Source organism: Marmota flaviventris, chromosome 8 (genome assembly GCF_047511675.1).
Source record: "Marmota flaviventris isolate mMarFla1 chromosome 8, mMarFla1.hap1, whole genome shotgun sequence".
In the NCBI taxonomy this organism is placed as follows: Eukaryota; Metazoa; Chordata; class Mammalia; order Rodentia; family Sciuridae; genus Marmota; species Marmota flaviventris.
Genome location: NC_092505.1, coordinates 17,404,807 through 17,427,399, shown reverse-complemented (window position 1 = coordinate 17,427,399; position 22,593 = coordinate 17,404,807). Strand labels below are relative to the sequence as shown.

At 36.5% G+C, this 22,593-nt stretch overlaps 1 protein-coding gene across 1 annotated transcript; it reads right to left on the bottom strand.

The window, feature by feature from the left end:
- Positions 1 to 899: 899 nt before the first annotated feature.
- On the bottom strand, positions 900 to 20,088 carry Mrpl39 (mitochondrial ribosomal protein L39). The gene is made up of 10 exons (XM_027929282.2): positions 19,167 to 20,088; positions 18,180 to 18,386; positions 15,960 to 16,099; positions 13,550 to 13,649; positions 12,545 to 12,612; positions 10,968 to 11,080; positions 7,330 to 7,395; positions 6,391 to 6,544; positions 3,956 to 4,003; positions 900 to 1,003 (listed from the first exon to the last, which is right to left on the bottom strand). Exons 1-10 carry the CDS (start codon positions 19,375 to 19,377, stop codon positions 956 to 958), a joined length of 1,155 nt encoding a protein of 384 aa, XP_027785083.2. The 5' UTR covers positions 19,378 to 20,088; the 3' UTR covers positions 900 to 955.
- Between the last annotated feature and the right edge of the window lie 2,505 nt (positions 20,089 to 22,593).

The following is a 22,593-nucleotide window of genomic DNA, read 5'->3' as shown; positions in this document are numbered from 1 at the left end:
AGTCAAACAGTGCATCAAATATAAGAGCAAAACAAAGCCACTTTAGACATTCAAGGGCTTACTTGAGATGAATTATAACAAAATAAGAGTTAGTCAAGAAATGGAAGGCACAGACTCCAAAAGAAATAATTCCCACCAAATATCAGGAAAAAAAGGGAAGCCTGTGAGAATCCCAGAAAACTTTTTCAGACTAGAACAGGAAGAAATTCATTGGCAAAAACTTTTAAAAGACTCATAATCAAGATTTGTTCAAGGTGTGGGGAAACAGGCACTCTTAGACAATGCTGCCAGGAATATCATTTGGTCAGCATCTGGTAGCATCTGTCAATAATTCTACTACCAGAAATCTATTCCTAAAAAATTGCTTATATGTTGGGCAGTGTACACTAGTACCTAAGAGCACATGAATGAAAGTGCCTGGATTCAAATTTCAGGTTTGTCAATTTCAAGTTCTATGATCTGTCAGTCTCCTCATTTATAAAACAGAAACATATTCTCAACCAGTTGTCATGAGAATTAAATAAAATGCTCCATGCGAAAGGCTTCTTAGCACAATGCTCAGCACACAATAAATACTCAGTTAACATTCTGTATTTACAAACACCTTCCATTTTGCACAAGAATATTCACTGCACCACTGTTTAAAACAGTTAAAACTGCAAACAATATAATCCTATTTGTTTTTTTAAAAAAATTACACGTGTATGTGTACATGTATGTTTATAAATGTAAGAAAAAAATATGCTAAAGTATAGCATCCAAGGAGTAGAAAAGGAGGAGATTGTTTCTGTGTGACATTTTTATTGGGAGCAATATAAATTGGTTTACCCTTTACAGAAAGGATAAGGTAAAGATGGATATCAATCTTAGGGAGAAAAACAGTTATCTCTCCAAGCACATAAAAACATTTATTACAAACCTTTATTTTATTATACATATTTAATTTTAGAAGTTATTAGGTAGACACATTTTCCTCTGTTGGTTTAGTTTGATCTTCAGTTACCTGTAAAAAACATGAATAGCTTTACTTCTCTAATAAAGACTTTCAATTTTACCCTTCACCCACCAGTTTAAATCATTCAAGCTCCTTCTTTCATAATAGTACTTTGACTTTTTCCTTCAATAGTAATTATCATAAAAAGTTAAACAGGGGGCTGAGGATGTGTAGCTCAATGGTAGAGTGCTTGCCTGGCATGCCTGAACCCCAGTACAGCACACACACGCACACACAAAAAAAAAAAAAGTCAAAGAGAGAAGAAACATTTGAAGACCAAGTTATCAATATAATCTATAAATACAATCCATTCAAAACCAAGTTCTGAGGCATGCTATATCTAGGCTTCTCAAATTTGTCCTTTTATTTTTCATCTATAAAACAAAAACATTTGTAAAAGCAAAAAATACCAAAAGTGCTACATGAGGTGCTCTAAACCAATTTATTTTATTGTGAGGTATAATTCCCTTAAGAATAAAATATTGGAGGTTTTGTGCAACTAGATGTCTCTATGTCCATATTTCTATTCTGTCAATCAAACTCAAAAACAAACAGGGCCTAGTCTGAATTCCTCAACACCCCAATTCCTATATTATCTATCTCGGCGATAGGCTCTACTCAGCTCCCTAAACCAGCTCCCCTCTTACCTGCAGATTCCATCCACAATCCTATTCATCTGACCCAAGACACTTTCATGGTCATTCTCACTACTACGACTGAACTTTAGAACCTCAACCTTTTCTATCCCCTAAGAGAACTCTTGGTTAAAGAGTTATAGCTATCTTCCACGCTGCCCCCAGAATGAGCTTTTAAACTGGAATCGCTAAGCTGGTGTGGGGCGACGTACACTTATAATCCCACCTAAAATTACACTTGTAATCAGGAGGCCGAGGCAGGAGTATCACAAATTCCAGGCCATCCTCAGCAACTTTATAAAATCCTGTCTCAAAAAAAAAAAAAAAAAAAAAAAAAAAAAATTGTTTAAAAAGGGCTGGGAATGTAACTTGGGGATAAAGCATCCCAAGGAGAAGGAGGAGGAGGAGGAGGAGGAGGAGGGGGAGGAAAGAAAATTGAAATAGCTCATCAGTAGGTCACTTCCCTATTCAAAATATATGAGTAACAATCCAGTTACTCATATATCATCTTCAGCGATAGGTTAGGGGGAAATCAGGAATGCAAGTTCCACACCAGGAAAACAAATCCCTCAAGTTCTATGTCCAACAAATTTCTTTGGACTTACTTATCCACCCAGTTACCTATGACCTGTATATTCAAATTCATCTTCATTCTCCATTCCTCCATGCTTCTAGGCAAGTGGCTTCCTCTGAGATAAGCCTCAACCCATCTCACAGCAAATTATCTGCCTGGCCTACTTTCATGATCCTTTAAAACAGTTTAAGAGATACCAATTCCTAGGAACCTTCCTTAACCAAAGATCAGTTTGGGTCCTTCTCTGGGCCAAAAGCTCAAATGTATACTACTTTTAAGTGTGGTCATCTCACTAAAGTAACTTTCTTAAGGCAGCAGATGTGTTCTGCTCATTTCTGAACCTGGCCTCAGTAAAAACCAATAAGTCTGTGTCAGATGAACCAAGGAATTTAACTTACTCCCTCCAGACAAGCAAAATAGAGTGTGAATTAAATCGAAATAAATGTTTCAAAATCATCTATTGACTAACTTTACCAAATAATGTAGGTAAATGACTGCCCCTACTATTTTTCTGCATTTTCCATTCTTTGAAAGTGTTCAGTTGTTATTGCTTCTTAACTTTCACAAACTTTTTCTTAGATATTCATTTTTTCTCTAGTTCTTAATCTAAAATTATTGTGACCAACCAAAAACACAAAATTAACACCAATTTAAATATACTTTTTTCTCATGAGAAAAAGAAAATTACTCAACTTTTACACAAGAATATTATGGTAAGGTCACTAAATAATAAATTCTAATTATAAATTCACTAATAAATACTGGGCTACTCAATGAATATTTCTTAGGTTGGGCTGGGAATATACCTCAGTGCTAGAGCATGAGGTCCTTTTTGATCCTCAGCACCATTAAAAAATATATATATTTTTTGATAACCCCCATCCATGTGCTAATATTCAAATTTGGTCTTACACAAACACAGCAAACCCTGAATGTGTAGACAGGCTGCACAGAAGTACAGGCAAAGAAAACAATATAAGAAGGTAAACAAGCAAGCAAGAAATCAAACTAATGAATAATTATTTTATTAAGAGATTACTCTAAGAATGTTTCTTGGAGAAGGTAAGACTCAGGCAAGGATGGAAGAATGAGTAGGCAACTGGGAAATGGGAGTACAGACAGAGATGTCATTAAAAAATAAGCAAACTTAAAAATAAGTTTGATGTGTGCTGCTGAGTATGCTTGTGAGCTTTACTGGAGTGCTCGCAGAGTAAGGGGAAATTAAGGTAAGTAGGAAGGGCTCATGAGGCCACACAAGTAAAAGAGAAGAGTGTAGCCTATGAAATAGTGAATAGGGATAGTGGTGGTCAAGAAATGTAATCACTCCTAGTTGTGGAACCTAAATGCTAATGACTGGATAAACTACAGGCACACAAAATATTCAAATCCAGGTTTTCAGGACATTTACACATTCAATGTCAACAGTCAAAGCAGCTTTAAGATATAGCTGACAAATTTATCTTTTAAGTATTCATTAAGTTTTAAAAAATTATCATGCCATCTAATTAACACTAATACAACTTTTAAGAACTACTACTATTATACAGTAATATTTTCATTTTTCTTCAAGTTCCACAGTATTATTTCCAAGTTATTAACAAAATCAAAAGAGGATTACCAAATTACAGCTTTATTCTTTCCAAAATACTACTGGGGTAAACAATCCCAATACTAATTTGGCTACTGAGACAACTTATCCCCTTTGGCTTTTGTTGCTTAACAAAAACTTCTTCATAGAAAGAAAACACTTACCATTTTCCGAGATCTTTCCAATAGCTTATCCCATATTGTAAAATGTGCCTGAAAAGAAATTATTTGCTGTGAATTAAATAAAGCAGGAAAGTTGAAATAAAAGGGACTGAGTCTTTATGTGGCTTTTAAAACAAACATATAAATAAAAAGCTAGGTGGTACTAATTTTACTAAGTGGTTATGAAAGTGAATCTGTGAGGAAATAAAGGTACTATAAAAAATACCTGCTTTGTTTAGAATTGAAGAAAAAAAGACTTAAGCACTGAATATGCCATTCTTCTCTTGTCCTTCATCATTTCCATCATAGAAAACATTTTTTCTAATGGGAAGTAAAACTGTGTCCTACCTTCCCAAAGATTGCAGTTCTTTCCCTAAACAGCCAATTTCAACATGTTAGAGGCCATTCTTTAAATCCTAAGCAATCACAAGAAGCTTAATAGGAACCACTTGTGAAATCTTCACACTGAAAGGGCAGACCCAGAGTATTTAGCAAATTGCACTAAAAAAAATTAAAAAACCCAAAACCTAATGAATACAACAGTAAAATTATAGAACCAATTTTATTAATCCTTAACATCTCATGTAATGGAGAATTATCAGAATGTATTACTGAAAATTGCAAAGTGCATATAAGCCCATCAATCTTATTAAGTCAACTGAAGGTGATACTTGGGCCATATAGGGGGCCAGTGGCTATGTCACAAAAAATGAGCTCAGAAAAAACTATAATAAAAGTAAAATTACTAAATATCTACATGCAAACCCTTTTGGAGAAAGAGCAGAAGGGAAAATGATATCTTACTCAGGCAGAATGAACAGCTGGTGCAAGACCTTGGGATATAGTTGGTGAGAGAGAGAATGGTATGAGATGAAGTCAGCAAGAAAGGCAAGAGCCAGATAATGCAGGACTTTGTGAAACAGGGAAAAGGTTGGGATTCGACCAAGAGAAATCATTGTAAAGTTTGGACCAGAGGAATTACATAATCAATTCGTATATTAAAAAGATCATTCTGACTACCAAGCAGAGGTGCACTATGGAAGGCAAGAGTGAAAACAAGAAAAGGGAATGAAGAGAAAGAGGGCATTGGGTTAGAGAGGCAGTAAGAGATATGATGTTCACAGTGGATAACTCAGAATCCATGTTTTAAAGTCAAGAATTGAAAGGATTTGCCAATGGATGAAATGGACCCATAACAATGAGGGAAAGAGAAACTCAAACATTTCTTGAAACAGCTAGGCAAATGATGGAACTATTTCTTGAAATGGGAAAGGCTAGGAAAGGAAGCATGTATACAGGAAAAAAATAAAACATGTAAAGCATGTATATTTCATTTAGATAAATGAAAAGACATACTAGGTTAAAAGATTGGAAAACAACATATTAAAGATGACACTTCTCCCCAAACTGCTGTAAAGGTAAAGTGAAATTCCTACTAGAATCGCAACAAGATTTTTGTCAACACAGAAAGAAGTATACTAAGCTGTGCAAAATGGCACATGGCTATAATCACAGCAGCTCAGGAGGCTGAGGCAGGAGGATCTCGAGTTCAAAGCCTTAGAAAAAGCGAGGTGCTAAGCAACTCAGTGAGACCCTGTATCTAAATAAAATACAAAATAGGGCTGGGGATGTGGCTAAGTGGTTAAGGGTCCCTGAGTTTAATCCCGGTACAAAAAGAAAAAAAAAAAAAAAGGAAAAAAAATTGTACTAAAATTTAACCAAAGGGAAAAGAACTAGAATAGTTAAAACAATTTCATAAAGACTAACAACATGGGAGAAATTATTCTATCTGATTTCATATTTATTTATGGCGATGGTAATCAAGACTGTGTGGTATTGGCTGAGATGGAAATGTGTGATCAATGAAACAGAACCAAGAATCAAAATATAGACCCACACGGATATGCCCAGCTGATTTTTACTATATCAATATCCATGCCCCTGGTTGTGATACTGTATTTTAGTTCTGAAAGATGTTACCATTGAAGAAACTAGGTAAAGGTACCTAAGACTTTTCTGCATTCCTTCTAATAGCTGCAATTATCTCAAAAATAATATTTTTTAAAAAGGAGGATTAGCAAGGGGTAGGGGAACTTGGGTCATAAATAGATCATTAAAATTTAGGGGAAGAACATCTCAATGTAAAGCCAAAGGTGTTCCAACATGCACATCCGAACATGCACTCACTTCCTGCTAATTTAAAAAATTAAAAATACTACCTCAATTTGTTTTAATTTTTTCAATAATTATTCCTTTTGTGAATTTATTTTTACAACCTGGGCAAATTTGTTTTTAATCATAAACTTGAGTTTACAAAATATTAATGGTATAACACTTCAGGAAAATTAAAATTCATGTCCTTCAAAGTGGTATAAAAACCAAGTCTAGAATCAACCTATTCCCAAAATGGAACACCTGAAAATTTAAGTTTTACTTACTCTTAAATGAACGGGTAAAGACAGACCCTGGAATCTTCTTACAAGACTTGGCTCAGTGGGTTGAAGATTGTGAACTGCTGACACTTCATACTGGAAGCAAATACTTGTTCTTGGAATAAGAGGGCCCTCGCTCACATCAATGAAATCACCAATTCTGATTTGATTTGAAAAGTAAAAAAGCAAAACTCAACACCAAATCATTTACAATAGTTGAAAAAGAATCCACTCATTCTACTTGCTATTACATGCCAGCTCAGAGACTAAACTCTGAGAATTAAATCAAGTGAAACCTTCTCTTAATTAGCATTCATCTAAATTTAAAGATCTTTAAGAGTCATGGAACATGTCATGTTAACAAGTGCTTCCAACTGAACCATCAGTCCAAATCTGACAGCCTACAACCTTATAATAACCTATTGCAACAGTGTTTAGAATTCAGTATGTAAGACAGGTTGTTTCCACAAAGAGCAGTTTCTAGAAGAAAATATATTCCATCCAAGTCAAGAAAACATGGGGCTGAGAAAACAAAACCAAGTCACGAAGTCATTTTTGCATAATGCATTGCTCTGGGAATTGTTCCTCATGCAAAAAACTCAATATAGGAGACAGGTGCAGTGGCACACTCCTGATTCAAGCAACTCAGGAGGCTGAGGCAGGAGGATTGCAGGTTCAAAGCCAGCCTCAGCGACTTAGGAAGATCCTAAGCAATTTAGAAGACCCTATCTCTAAATAAAATATAAAAAGGGCTGGAGATGTGGCTCAGTGATTAAGCATCCCCAGGTTCAATCCTCAGTACAAAAAAAAAAAAAAAAAAAAAAAAGTCAACATAAGCAAAACCTGATACAAATTCACTATTTCTGTCATACACTTTATTCAGGTAACAAGAAAGCTAAGCTTTACTCTAAAGTAGCAAAGCAGCCAATTCGGACTTTTACTTACCTATGTAGCTTTACAATTCTTTCAGGGTTCTGAGATGCCTTCTCTTCTATAAAATCTATTTTGTACCTGAAAAGCAGCACAGAAAAAAACATTAATTCTAAGTATACAAAAAAGTGTTTAAAGACAAGTCCATATCTCTTCCCCTTCCACCATGGTTTTCACTTAGAGCCTCTTGTTCTATACATACCTTTAATCTGGGACTGGTCCCACCAACTCCACCAAACTCCCCTCACCAAAGTCACAGGTACCTGGCTTAGTACGAAACTAATGGACACTTTTCAGTCCTCATCTTCTTAACACCACTGCTCACCTCCACTTCTCACAGATTTCTTTCCAAGTGCCTCAGTGATCTTCCCTCCTTCTTGCTATTTTATCTCTCTGCCAGTCTTTCCCTACCTTGTAAGGATTGTATCCTAGACCCTCTTTTCCCTCTAACCATCCTCCTTGATTTACTAGGCTAGCTCCTTGATTTACAAGGTTTAGCTATCACTTATGCAATTTTATCTTCCAGTTATACTTTAATCCACTTCCCCAAGCTGTATATCTAAGACCCTTCTAGACAGCCACCAGGATGCATCACAAACACTCTTAAGTCCTCAAATTTCCAAAGTCAACAAATCATATCCCTCTTTTTTCACCCAAACTTATTCTTCTTATCTTAGTATTAACACTACAAGCCACCCATATGTCCAAGTGAAAAACCTGTGAGCTTTCCTTGATTCCTCCTTCTCACACCATACCTACATAAAATTCACAACCAAGTCCTGTCAATTCTACTGCCTAAGTGTCTCTCAGATCTACCAAATTCTGTCAGCATCATGAAAGCACACACAGAACTGCATAGTCCAGGTTCAAATCATAACATTACTACTTATTATTAAGAGCTCTTTTTATCCCACATTAAATGTGCATATACACATGAGTACCTATGTACAGGCATGATGAAGTGGCATAGTTGGGAAGCACTAATTTATGCAAAAATATCCAGTGACTGCCATCCCCCTTCAGCCAAAGCTCCTCATGAATTAGAGGGCACTGATTCCCTTGAATACTTGTCCTCCTGACCCATCTCCAAGAGATGCTCTTGTCCCCTGTGAGCCAAAGTTACTAAAGGTTCCCACCTTTCACTCTGAAGCAGAAAGGCCCAATCTTTAATTCACCTACCATAGTACAATGCTCTTCTTTCCTCTCAAACTCATCCCCAAACCATCCCCTTTCTTCTGCCACTCACTAATCTAAGTTCCCAGGGTCTAAGAACTTAGGTGAGGGGGACAGGGAAATCTCAACCATACACAAAAGAGAAGTCAATAAAGTATACTGTCTAGCAGCATAGCTATGGGACACTTAATCCTAATTAAAATATGCCTTAAATGTAAAATACACAACAGATCCTACAGATCCTACAGATTTAGTATGAAAAGAATATAAAATATTATTACTAGTGTTTAATATTGATCATAAGTTGAAATAATATTTTAGACATATTGGTTAAAATAAATTTATTATCAAAAGTATACCTTTTCTTTTACCTTACTTAAAATGTAGCTACCACAATATCACCATTACATATAGAGCTCATATTATATTTCTATTGGACAGCATATGCCTAGTCTTTTGTCAGAATGTGGCTCAATGAGTTCTGATAATCCAAGATTTTCTTACAGAATCAATGCTATAATCTCAGTACTATCTACTCTAAATAGTATATTACCACTGGTTTTATAAGTACACTGGTTCCAACATAAAATAAAAATGCTTCAGAAGACCCTAGAGTGCAATGAGTAAGTTTTATTTTGTTTGCAATTCTTCTCTAAACTCAGCTGAACACAGCACATGCTTTTTAGCATATCAATTACTGTCTTATGTAAGACTATGAGGTATTTTGCTTAGAGAAATGCCAAGCTAAAATGCCAAGTTCTCCTTAAAAATAAAGAATTAACTTTAGTAACAATTTACCTAAAAGTTTTTCTCCATAACCCAGATGAGCCTATATGCTTAGTACTATGAATCCAAATGAAAGAAAAAGCAAAAACAAATTTGTTAGGGGAGAATGTTGTTAACTTGCAACAACTGAGTATTTAGACCACACACATCCTCCCCAACTCACAAACTATAAAACTTGTAATTTACCTATAATTAAGATATTAATCTACATTAATAATATTTATTAAAGATGAACCTACAAAGAAATTTTAATAAACAATTTATTCAAATTATATGTGGAACCAACCTAGATGACCCTCAGTAGATAAATGGATAAGGAAAATGTGGCAAATATACACAATGGAATATTACTCAGCAATAAAAGAGAATGAAATCATGGCATTTGCAGGTAAATGGATGGAGTTGGAGAATATGATACTACACGAAGTTAGCCAATCCCAGAAAACCAAATGTTGAATGTTTTCTCTGATATAAGGAGGCTGATTCATAGTGGGGTTGAGAGGGTGAACACGGGAGGATTAGATGAACTCTAGATAGGGCAAAGCTGTGGAAAGGGAAGGGACTGGGTATGGGGATAAAAAAGATGGTGGAATGAGATGGATATCACTACTCTAAGTACATGTATGAAGACATGAATGGTGTGAATATACTTTATATACAACCAGAGATATGAAAAAAATGTGCTGTATATGTGTAATATGAATTGTAATGCATTCTGATATCATACATATATAACAAATTAGAATTTAAAAAAAGAAAGAAAAAGTGGCCCCATAGCCACAACTAGGTTTTCCGTAAAAAAAAAAAAAAAAAAAAAAAGTATAAGCTGAGGAGATTTGTAAACCAAGTCAGGAATACATTTTGGGGCCTGAGGATGTGGCTCAGCAGTAGAACATGTGACTAGCATGTGCCAGCCTCTGAGTTCAATCTCCAAAACTGGGGCAAATATACATATTTATGATAAATTATCCCTGTGAGAATTTGTGATTCAGTTTCTGTAGACCTAAAGAAATTCTTATCCATAAATTTTAACAATCTGCATGTATATATTTTGGCTTCAGACTATATCCCGTTATTTATTTTGTGGCACAGATTTCCCTTTCTAACTAGTTCTAAATATTAAAATTTAGTTTTATGTTCTTACACCTAGGAGAAGGTGAACAAGAAGTTTTCTGAGTAGGAAATAAAAATTGAGAAGCCTAGCAGAATCAAAAATGTTGACAAAGAAAATCCACCAAATGGATAATTCACATACAGATGACTAAGACCTGAGTGTAAACATTTTACTTCAGCTGTTAGTGCCTTCCACTGCTTAAATGTTTAATTTTATCCTTTTTCACTCAGAATGGAAGGACGTAAGTGAAAGACCAAGTGTACAAAATAATATAGTTTCTTAACATCTGTTATCACTTTAAACTGGAAAGAAAAAAGGCAAACATTTTACTGTTAAGACAAAGATGGCCTAAAAAAAAACAGAAAAGTAAAACAAAGTGAGAAAAACATTAAAGGGGCTGAGGAACATTTTTCTCAGTTCAACAAGCAATCAGATGAACAAAAGACAAAAGGCTGGGGCAGAAAAAGAGATCTTACAATAGTGAATAAAATTATGTCACGTACATCAAATAGAGTTTTCATCATTACATATAATTTTGGAGGTTGACCTTGCTTTAAATGAAACCAATATTAACACTTACTTGTTGTGTTGAAACATTTCTAATGCCACTTTTGCATCAACGTCCAGAGTTTCAAATGGAAGATCTTTATAAATTAAAGCATGAGCATCTTTTGTGAAAGAACGTAAGTTCTCCTTAAAAATAAAGAATTAACTTTAGTAACAATTTACCTAAAAGCATTTCTCCATAACCCAGATGAGCCTACACGTTTAGTACTATGAATCCAAATGAAAGAAAAAGCAAAAGCAAATTTGTTAGAAGAGAATGTTATTAACTTGCAATAATTGAATATTTAGACCACACACATCCTCCCCAACTCATAAACTATAAAACTTGTAATTTACCTATAATTAAGATATTAATCTGCATTAATAATATCTATTAAAGATGAACCTACAAAGAAACTTTAATAAACAATTTATCCAAATTATATAGCCTTATGTTTATTAAAGCCATAATAAGTAGAAATGCTAATAAACAGTAAGACATAAAAAATGTGTTTACACTCATAAATAAATTAAGCTTATTAAATGCATCGGAAAAATATTATTGTTTTCATAACTCAAAAAGTTCCACTAGAAATGCAGTGTCATCACTGACCCTGTATAAAATACTGTATATGTTCAAAATTATAAGTTTCCATTTAATAAAATTAGCAATTTTATATAATTAAAATGATTAATATAGATTAAAATGAGATTTTTAATAAAAATTTATAATTGAGCTTTCATACATTTTATACATCATTACTAATACAGAGAAGATCAAGCATGATTACATGAATAATTCTTATAATAAAATTCTTTCCATAAAAAACTTTTTTTTTTTGTATTTATTCTTAAGTTTTAGGTGGACACAATATCTTTATTTTACATTTATGTGGTGCTAAGGATTGAACCCAGTGCCTCGTGCATGCTAGGCGAGCACTCCACCACTGAGCCACAACCCCAGTCCCTCCATAAGAAATTTTCTATCAGTTGTTTTCCATGAAATGATTCATTCTTACAGAGATAACTCATACCATAAAAAATCTATAGTCATGGTTTAATATAACCATTTCTTCAGTCTATCTTGCCCCTACTTATTTAAGTCATCTACAGAACACTATATAAAAAGAGAGGCAACAAGTATCATGAGTTTTTATGTTAAAGTGAGAATTTATTCTTACATTTGGACACATATGTAAAGGAAGAAGCTACCCTAACAAGAGCCCAGAGATCACTAAGAAACTTTACAATTTCTACCTACACCCTCTCTTCCGTCTCCCTTTCTCCTATTCTTCCTTCCTGTTTTTCTCTTCTCAATACTAAATAATATGGGCAGGAGTTGAAAAGAAGTAACTTAGCCTTGGTAGGTACTTCAAGAAAAAAAAAAAAAAATCAAGGAGGACATAAAGCTTCAAGACACCTGACTATGCTGCTGAGAAATACCCTCATCCACATCTCTATCTGAAATGCACTGAAAAAAGCAATGATTGATTAATGGACTGACTTCTGAAGTGTCTTCAATATGCAGTACCATTCAACAATTATAACAGGAATCATTTTAACAGAAAAAGGTCTGGACTCTAAAATAAAGACTTCAAAAAGTAGACTTACTTTTGTTGGCATCCACTCATCTAGTCTCTTATCCAAAACTACATCATAGCAGAATGCACCAGCAATTACTATAAATCCAACCAAAATAAAAAGCAAAGTCAAATCTGTTAGGGCAGAATGTTAATAATTTGCAACAACTGAATATATAGAACATACAATGAAAATTAGCAATCTCTTCTAAATCTATAAATTATAAAACCTTTTGCCATTATTCCAGCTGTTTATCAGAATTCTATTAAAGTTTCCCAACCTCAATATAAACTGATCTTGTGTTAACCCCAATCATCAACATTTTTTAGACATTCAAGTTTTCCTCACAAATACTATCACTACAGGGATCTCAAAAAGATACTAGATATAAAAATTCTAAAAGAACAAAATATTTATATCCTCAGAATAATTAAATGTCAAGTTTCTTTTACAACATTTCCCACATAATCTTCAATTTTTTGTTTTTTGTTATTGTTGTTCTTAGAATTATTTCTTGAGCTTCTTTCAAATATTTTTGGTGTGTATGTTTTTTAAAAATACACACATATCACAATCCCACTATACATAATGATGAGAAATCCGAGCTTTAACAAAATTACAGTATATGTACCCTTACACCTCATCAAAATGGTGTCCCTCTCCAAAGTCACGGTCATTTCTGATGAAATGGTAGCACAGCTCTTTTCAGCAGTCTACTGAATACTCCTATTTCCTCCTCCTCCAGAATTTAATTTAGACATAAAGGCTTAAAATGGTAAAATATCTAGACAGTATAATTTCATGAAATTCCTATTCAAGAGAAACATCTTCCTCTAATTTTCTTATGTTAAGTACTGATCTCCAATGATTACTTCATATTTTGTAACAGGATAGATTTTGCTACCTACAAGAACTGAAACGTGTATATGATGGTAACTTACATAAAATTAGAATTATCTGTACATAATCAAAAATAGGTACAAAATTTTCAAAGATTACAAAAAACATATAAGTATATTTATATGTATACATTACCAGGAACTTCTGGAGCTCTGACCAAACTGACCACATACTCATCTTTGAATGCCCTCTCTATTACACAGCCCATCATCATGGCACAAGAACGCCAATAAGCCTAGAAAAAGAAAAATACACACAAACATAATATATATTCAGAGTCACTGAAGTTTCTACAATATTAAAATTTAAGTCACTTTTTAACTTAGGAAATATTTCTCCAATCCCTCCACTCTCATAATGTAGCAATAGTTACCATCAAACCATGACATTAGCTCTACCTAGGAAAACCCAGCAGAAAATAATGCACCAATTTCAAGTTGTTAGCAATGTTTCTGTGTAGGATATCAGACAAACTCAGGAGGCTGAGGCAAGAAGATCACAAGTTTGAGGTTAGCCTCGGCAACTTTAGCAAAATCCTTCCTTAAATTAAAAAATAAACAGGGCTGGGGACATAACTCAGTGGCAAAAAAAAAAAAAAAAAAAAAAAATCAAATGCTGTACTAGTTACCAGCCAATAGGTTTAATATCTGACACTATTTTTACCACAGAATAAAGTTCAATTCTTAACAAACTATGCTAAAGTAAAGTAAATATATTAATATATAACTGGTGATACCATTATAAACATGGTGAGAAAAACTCAACTTTTGACAATTATTTAGGACTTTAACCTAACTAACATCATGTAATACATCACTCAAGTTATTCATATTTAGGGTGAACAGCTTCACCACAAACTGGGTTTTCATTTTACCAGGACATTGGGATACATGGATATGCCTGATACAGTATCCATGCAATGGCCATATCTGAGTAAAAGAAGAAACAAACATCCTGTACCATACCTAACCATCTTATTCCCCTTACCACCACTACTTTTATAAAGCACGCAACTTCTGTAAGCTCTTCTCTACTTCTGAGGACCACAAGAGTGAGGTCACTTGGTTGTGTTGACAGAGACTGCTTTATTGTGTATTTTTTTAATAATTTTGTTTTGCTTAAATTTTTTGTAGTTGTAGATAGACAGAATACCTTTTTTTATTTGTATATGGTGATAAAGCTTGAACCCAGTACCTTGCACATGCTAGGCAAGTGCTCTGCTAACTGAGCTATAGCCCCAGCCCTCGTTGTATGTTCTATACAATCACATTACACTAAAAATAAGTAACAAACCCAAACATTAAAGGCAAGTTGCAAAATGTACTTCATTTATCCTACTTCAGTGATTTAAATGTCAGCTGAACTTCAGTGAGAACGTCTAGGTTCAAATCCTGGCTCTACCACTTCCTAGACTAGTAACCTTGGTCATGCTGTGGAACATCTCTTCGTCAGTTTATTCATCAGGAAAATGGTGAGAGCAGCATTGAGTCTAGAGAGTTTTTATAAGATTTAATAAGTTAATACCTGTAAATCACCTAGAACAGTGCCTACCTAACACATAATACTCAATGCTATTACTATTATCATTTCTATCACTTTCTTGTTTAAATGTTTAAACAAATATTTATGAACACCTACTATATGCAGTCAAGGACTAGATCCAATAAGAAAACAGTCCCTATCTTCACAAGGTCAAGAATCTAATGCCTTCATCAATTTGTAAGACAAAATTAAAATCCTGGTTTCAGAAACAATAGCCAAATGTTGCCAGATTCTAAAGAATTTTGACAAGTAAAACCCTAGCAGAGTCCACAGGGCAGATGGCATTTTAATGCAACCATAAAACATAAACAGAATCTTAATAGGGAAAAGAAAATGCTCAGCATTGAAGAAAGATCATCAACAAAAGGAAGGAGGACAACACAGCTTAAACTATTAATGACCAAGTACTCTACTTGGCCAGAGCAAAGATAAAGTGAAAAGATGCAGTGAGAGATGAAGCTGGAAAGGTAGGCTGGGGGCAGATTACACAGGACCTGGAAAGTTATTTGCAAAATATCAGGTAGGCATTTCTTTAGGGGTAAATGATATGACCCTTAGTCAAGACACTTAATAATAAAACTCTATAAGCAGATGGTGAAAGAAGACATTTAATTACTAAAAACAAAATGGAAAAGAGTGAAGAATTTATTGAAATCATCTTGAAAAGATGATCCAAGGCTGAATTCCAGCAGGAGTAGTGGGAATGGAATCACCAGCAACATAGAGTATTTATCAATGAACATAAGCTGAATTAGGTTATGAATGTAAGACATGTCATATACTTTTCTCAATACAAAATACAGAAAAATAAATGCTACAGATACTTTTTGAACTATTAAAATACCTAATATACAAGTAAAATACCCATTAACTAATACAGTATAACATATTGTAACATATATTACAATATAACATAAATATTGGGCATATTCCTACTTTTTATATTCCACAAAAATTTAACAAAAGGAAAAAATGGGAGGGGGGAACGTAGAGACAGAAATACCTTATTTACTTCTCTTGGATCACGATCTTTGAAAGTAAGAAATTTAATTTCACAGGACTTGGTCAAAGGCTTATACATTTCCCAAGGCTGTCCGTCCACAAGAGCCAGAATGGACTTCCTGCAGTACCACTCACTCAAATCTAGGAATTTAAAACTGATTGATGATCTAAATCTAACAAAATCCAAGTGAAAAGTTACACATATAAGGGCTACATTAGGAAATAAAAAAATGGAAAAGCAAAATTCTGTGGGTTTTTTTTCGCATAAGTATTACATATTATATCCATAACTGATTAAAAAGTACTCTATACACTTCAGATAGTGTTCATTATTAATGAAATCATCCAAACCATTTTTAAAAATCATTAAAGCTAAGTCTAGTTTGAAATTAACATGTCAATTATTAATAAAAAAAATATTGTAAGGGCTACATTTAAATATTCAGCAAGCAACAGCATAGATATACTTAAGATAAATGCACACACAACTTAGAAGAGGGAAAATATGTTAATATACACCCATATAAATCTCCTCTAGATTGTTTTTAGATTTTGTCCCCAAACCACCTTTTATTTCTATAACATGGACTGCTAAGTTAAATACTGTGGTTACCATTTTTTAATTATGAATACAAATTCACATATGAACCAGTGAGCTCAGGCTTACTCTTTGACCCTAGAATACAACTGATCGAATGTTTTAAGAATATAGATACTCACAAAAATGGTCAAACTATAAGGTCCAAATTATTAGTCACTATATTAAGTTCCATAAAAGCAAGATCATGTCTATCATTCATCAACATACTCAGCACTAGTCCTAGAATATAGCAGTTGCTAAATAAATGTTTATTGAATGACAAGTTTTAGAGGTCATGTTGAGGGTGGCTCAGAGACTTCATCTCTACACAGGATACATAAAAAAGTCCATAAGGGCATTATTCTCCTAATACCCATGATAGATACAACAGAGGTCCAAGAAATACTTAACATAGTATTATTTATGATAATAATTAGCATAAGTACTAATTCAAGTGTATGGGGGAGATTTGGGGGAAAGCTAAAATTAATTACTTAAATGGAATCATTGCTGAGTTTTCCAAAAGTTTAAACAATGCAGCTGGTCATACCCGTGTATATCTATTTGGGGAGCTAAATTTAAATACTAGCATTTTCTGGGCATGATGGTGCACGCCTGTAATCCCAGCAATTGGGGAGGCTGAGGCAGGAGGATCGTCAGTTCAAAGCCAGCCCCAGCAACTTAGTGAGGATCTAAGCAATTCAGCAAGACACCATCTCTAAATATAATATTAAAAAGATCTGGGCATGTGGCTCAGTGGTTAGGCATACCTGGGTTCAATCCCTGATACCAAAAAGAAAATATAATTTCTATCAAAACTCTATCGAAACGTTTTGATTCATCAAAAGAACACTTAGAGGCTTTTTCCCTTTATTTCCACACCAAACCATACATGGGACCCAATTATCTCTGTTAAGATTTAAACAAGGGACTAGGGTTGTGGCTCAGGGGTAGAGCATGTGCCTTGCGCGTGTGAGACACTGAGTTCAATCCTCAGCACCACATAAAAATAAAAATATTGTGTCCATCTACAACTTAAAAAATATTAAAAAAAAAAAAGATTTGAACAAAACAAATATTTTTACTCCCATCACATTCAACCCATGCACACTTCCAATTATATATTTACTACATGTACACATAAATGCAAACAAAAACACAGCACACAAAGAGGCATGTGGCAAGCAGATAAAAAAAAAAAATGTTAGGCTTGAAGAACTTAGAAAGGAAAAGATGGCAAACAAAGCTGGACATCTGAGGTCATGGCAGTTCCTTTATCCCAAAATCCTTCAATAAGGCATGCATGATGACTGTTCCTACCACAATCAAAAAAGACAAGCCCACCAATGACAATGCATTCAGTTCTGGACTTCTTTTGCCAGGAAAAAAAAAAAAATTAGTATCCTAAACACAGCCAGACTCAAGCAAGCTACAGGACAACTGTGTACTACAGCACCAACCTTGAAATACACATAGCATCCTCCAGAGCTAAAGGGACAGTGAACAGACAATAAGGTGCCAGGTAAAGGAGAACTTCTGAGAAGCTGGGGAAGCAATTACAACAAGTTGTCTCCTCTGCACCAGTTCTTCAGCAGGGCTCATATAAAATGGTCAGGACTGTATCCTGATTCTGTTACTTACGCATGGCACAACTGTAAGGAGTTGAAATGTTTTTATTCATCACAAAAACTGTGCCGGAATCAGTTTTTCCAACATGTTTAACTTCAATCTTCTCAGTTCGGGGAGTCAGTGATAACTGTCTCTTTTTCTCTTTATTAAAGAGGTCATTCCGCATTTCTGTCAGCTCGGTAGGTGACAGTTGAACTGCAGGTGATGTTGCTATAAATCCTAAGGAGAAATGAAACATGAAGACTTTTTAAAAAATTGGGTAACTTACTGCTAATACCCGACCCCACTCCATTCCTGCATCACCAACCTCCTATAATACAGAGGCAACAGAACTTTGAAAGCCATTTGCCAAAACTGCTCCCAGAAGTAAACTTAAACCACTTTCTAATATTAAAAATTAAAACTCAAGGAGACAAAAACGCAGCTAGCCTAGAGCTGCACCTCTACTTCAACTCTGTTCTTTCACATCAGATCCCTGTTTCCCACCAACTTCCTCTGTAGTATTCCAATTGCGCTTCACAATTTAGAGCAAAACCCAAGCACCACGCAGCGTTAAAACACCACCACTCGTCGGGAGAGTGAGCCAAGTTGCCCAAGACCTGGAAGGGCCTGGGGAGGACAAGAAGGCTCAGGAGACTGCAAGTCCCATACCCAAACCATCAACAGTCTAGGGCAAGAAATGCAGCATTTATCTTCCAAATCCTAAATCAGGGATTTGGCACGAGAGGTACAGGGAGATAATCGCACGTTTAGAGCAGATGCTGGATCCTTCCTGAAGGCATCAGAAGCACCAGTGGCTCCACCTTTGGCTGGGTCCCAGCTCCTCCCGGACCCCTCGGGTCCCCAGATTTGTCCTCCCAGGCTGGGGCGAGGGCGGGGGGCAGAAGACCCTCCTCCTTCCTCAGCTCTTCCGACCTCCTACCACCCCCTTCAGATCCAATCTGGGCAGACACCTCTCTCAACGCTTTGCTCCCCTTCCCCACGGCCTTGGAAACTCACTCCAACCAGTCCGGCCGCCTGAGGCGGCTCGCCAAAGCCGCAGTCCCCGGACGGTAGCAGCCATCGCTTCCATAGCGGGTACGGGAACCGCGGCGCGCAGGTCCGCCTCCGGCCTCCTCCCGCGGGAACTGGGAATGCGCGCTGAGGTTCCGTAAGACAATTTGGTTCCGGGGCCGGCGCTCTGGCGGCGCACCGCCACGTGGGGGCGCATTCGCGCCTCACCAGAATTAGTCACCGGAGGCCAGACGGTCGGCTGGGGCGTTCCCGCGGCGTGGCCTGAGCCGAGGCGCTCCGCCCGCCGGCTGTGGGTCCCCCGCGTCCTGGGAATCTGCGAGGAACTGGTGTCACCTTCAGGGGATCAGAGTCCCAAGCGCCCTTTTGCCTTGTGAGCGTTCGGGCTGCACTGCCTGGGCGAAAGCCGGGCGCCCCGCAAGGACTTTCTAGGGAGGAAAATTGAGGAAAGGCTGATCCTGTGGACTCCGGGTCTGCGGTCACCGCGCGGGGCACGGAGAGGACGTCGTCCGGCCCGAGGCTTGACTCGGTTCTGCAGGGGTGGCTCCTTAGGTTGGCTGCGCTGCGGTTCCTTTTGACCAGCCCTGTTGCTGTGGGCTTGGAAACCCGGCCAGTAGACTTTGGAGAAAACTCTGGAATCCGCAGAGCTCTTTTCAAACGGCCTGGACTCGTTTATGCGACGCCGACCGAGAGCACAGTAAAGGCACCCCAGGGCGCAGTCTCCTGTCCTCTGGTGTCTCCCAAGAAACCAGCCAGTGCCTGGCGCTCGGTGACTTTGTCGAATGGATGAATTAATGCCCTGGCGAAACCTCGGGGCAGTGTCCACGTCCTTCGGCTGCCTGAAGCAAGCCTTCTGTATGTAAAGTCTGGAAGTGCTTTTATCCAAAGGTGTTCAAAGCCTCTCCGGTTGATAGATTCAGCCCGCGACCCCCCCCCCCAAGCCCTTCGCCCTTGACTGGCCCCTGGTGGAAGTGCCGGCTGAGTCGCCTCCTCCTGGCCACACCAGCTGTCCCGTCTCCTTCCTCCAAATTTTACACTGTCCACAACTGCATGGGGGAAAGTGCGTCTTCACTTTTAAAATGAAAAACATGGAAGTGAGTGACTTGAGCAAGGCTACATTTTACCAGACTCTCTCTCTCTCTCTTAAGATCATAATTAGAAAAAAAAAAAAAAAAAAAAAGATCATAATTAGTTTGGCAAAGTGTCCATATATACACATAGAGGGGCGTTCTCTCATTACTTACATACAGTGATTCCATTTCAAGCCTTTTTGTTTGTTTTACTTTATTTATTTATTTACTTGGTAACAGGGATTGAACCCAGAGGCCCTTGAACAACTGAGCCACAATCCCAGCCTGTTTTAGTTTTTATTTTGAGACAAGGTCTTGTTCAGTTGCTTAGGGCCTCGCTAAGTTGCTGAAGCTGGCTTTGAACTCGCCATCCTCCTGCCTCGGCCTTCCCAGCTGCTGGTATTAAACGTATACACCACGGCTTCCAACTCCTTTCAAGTTTTTGTTTCACCAGCCTTTTAGAGACTGTACCCAATTAACGCCACCTAACAACAGTATTGTTGCTCTTAGAACATTTTAGAGCAACATTTAAACTAAGCCTTTGAACATAAATTTTAGCAAGTTTAATTATAAATGCATTTGAAGACAGGTAACTGGAGCTCCTACTATTACAGGTATTAACCTGGTTGGAAGGATGTCACTAGTGATAATGGCCAACAAATATTGACCATGTGCCTATCATAGGGCTACATTTATTAATTTTCACGACTGCCCTGAACAATAAACACAATCATTCTCATTTTCCAGGAGAAGAATTCAGATTTGGAGAGTCTAAGAGATGTTCACAAGGCAGATCTTTGGCTAAGAACTCCCTTAAAATAGTTTTCTCTAAATCTTCTTGCCTTCTTTATCTACCCTCTCCCCAAATCTTAGTCCCCCTCTTGCCAGACTCTCTCCCAAAGAGAAAGAATCAAGTCTGTGGCAGTAAATATCTGAGGTGAGCCTGGAACATTGTTGTTCCAGAAAACAAGGAAATACTCCAAGAAGGGCAGAATCATGTTAGAAGCGCAGAGGATCCAGCTTGAGAAGGCTCTCATCCAAATTTAGGACACTTTAAATAATAAAAAGAATTGTGCTGAAGGACTATAACTGTTCAGATTATAAACTAAAAACCCACGAACCCATAATGAAACCCAAGGATAAATGGCAGTGAGGAATGGAGGGAAATATTTTGTTAGAAAAGAATGCCAGATGCTAAATATACTAGGAATACCAGGATGGGAAAATTTATCATTCTGCAATGTTCAGTGTAATAATTGATTCAGCATGGGATTATGAGTGCACGCTAAAATGAGGCAAGTTTGTTGGGGATCAAGATAATCACATAGTCTCTAAGTAGCATCTCATAAACTACTGATTAAACACAGAGGGATGAATGAACTTTTTCAATAGAGAAATCTGGTGTATAATAGTTTGGATCTTAAATGTTCCCCCAAAGTCCTTGTGTTGAAGGCTTGTTCCCCAGTATATGGCACTATTGGGAAGTGGTGAATCTTTAGTGAAAGAGAGAAAATTAGGTCATTGGGGCATGCACTTGAGCTACTGGGACCTTGGGCCTTCTCTATTTCTTGCTTCCCAGCTGCCATAAAGTGAATAGGCCTTCCCTGCCACTTACTCCAACCATTATGTACTGGGCCACCGTAGGCCCGAAGCAACAGGGCCAAGTGATCATAGTCTAAAACCTCTGAAACCTGAGCCAAAATAAACCTTTCCTTCTTATAAATTGATTATCTCAAATATTTTGTCACTGACAAAAATCTATGATGGATTCTACCTTAACAAAGTGGATAAACTTATCATCCCCCAAATGAGACAATGTGACATTATTTGTGCCTCTTCCATGCTTAAAAATGACATCACCCATGTAGCACTCTACCACAAATATTTAACCTGAATCAAAAAAAATCATGAGGTGAAGAAATCAGGTGTATCCAGAAAGTGAGATATTCTACAAACTGATTTGACTCCAGAAATATTGGAGAGACAGACCAAAAAAAAGTTCAGAGAACTGCTCAGAATTAAAGGCAACTAAAGGGACATACAGCTAATAGTAGTGCAAGATCCTCACTTGGATCTCATATCAGAAAGAAAAAGACATTTAAGATGTTACAGATGTTACTATTGTGTTACAGGATTTTGAACACAAAATATATATCAAGTAATGTATCAATGTTATATTTCTTGGATATGATAATACTAATATTATGGTCATATAGGAGAGATTCCTTGTTCTTACAAGATACATATGGAAATATTCAGGGTTGAAATATCATTATGCCTATAACTGACATAGTTCAAAAAAATTGGAGGCTGTATATTAAAAGAAGGAGCAAGAGGGATTTAGC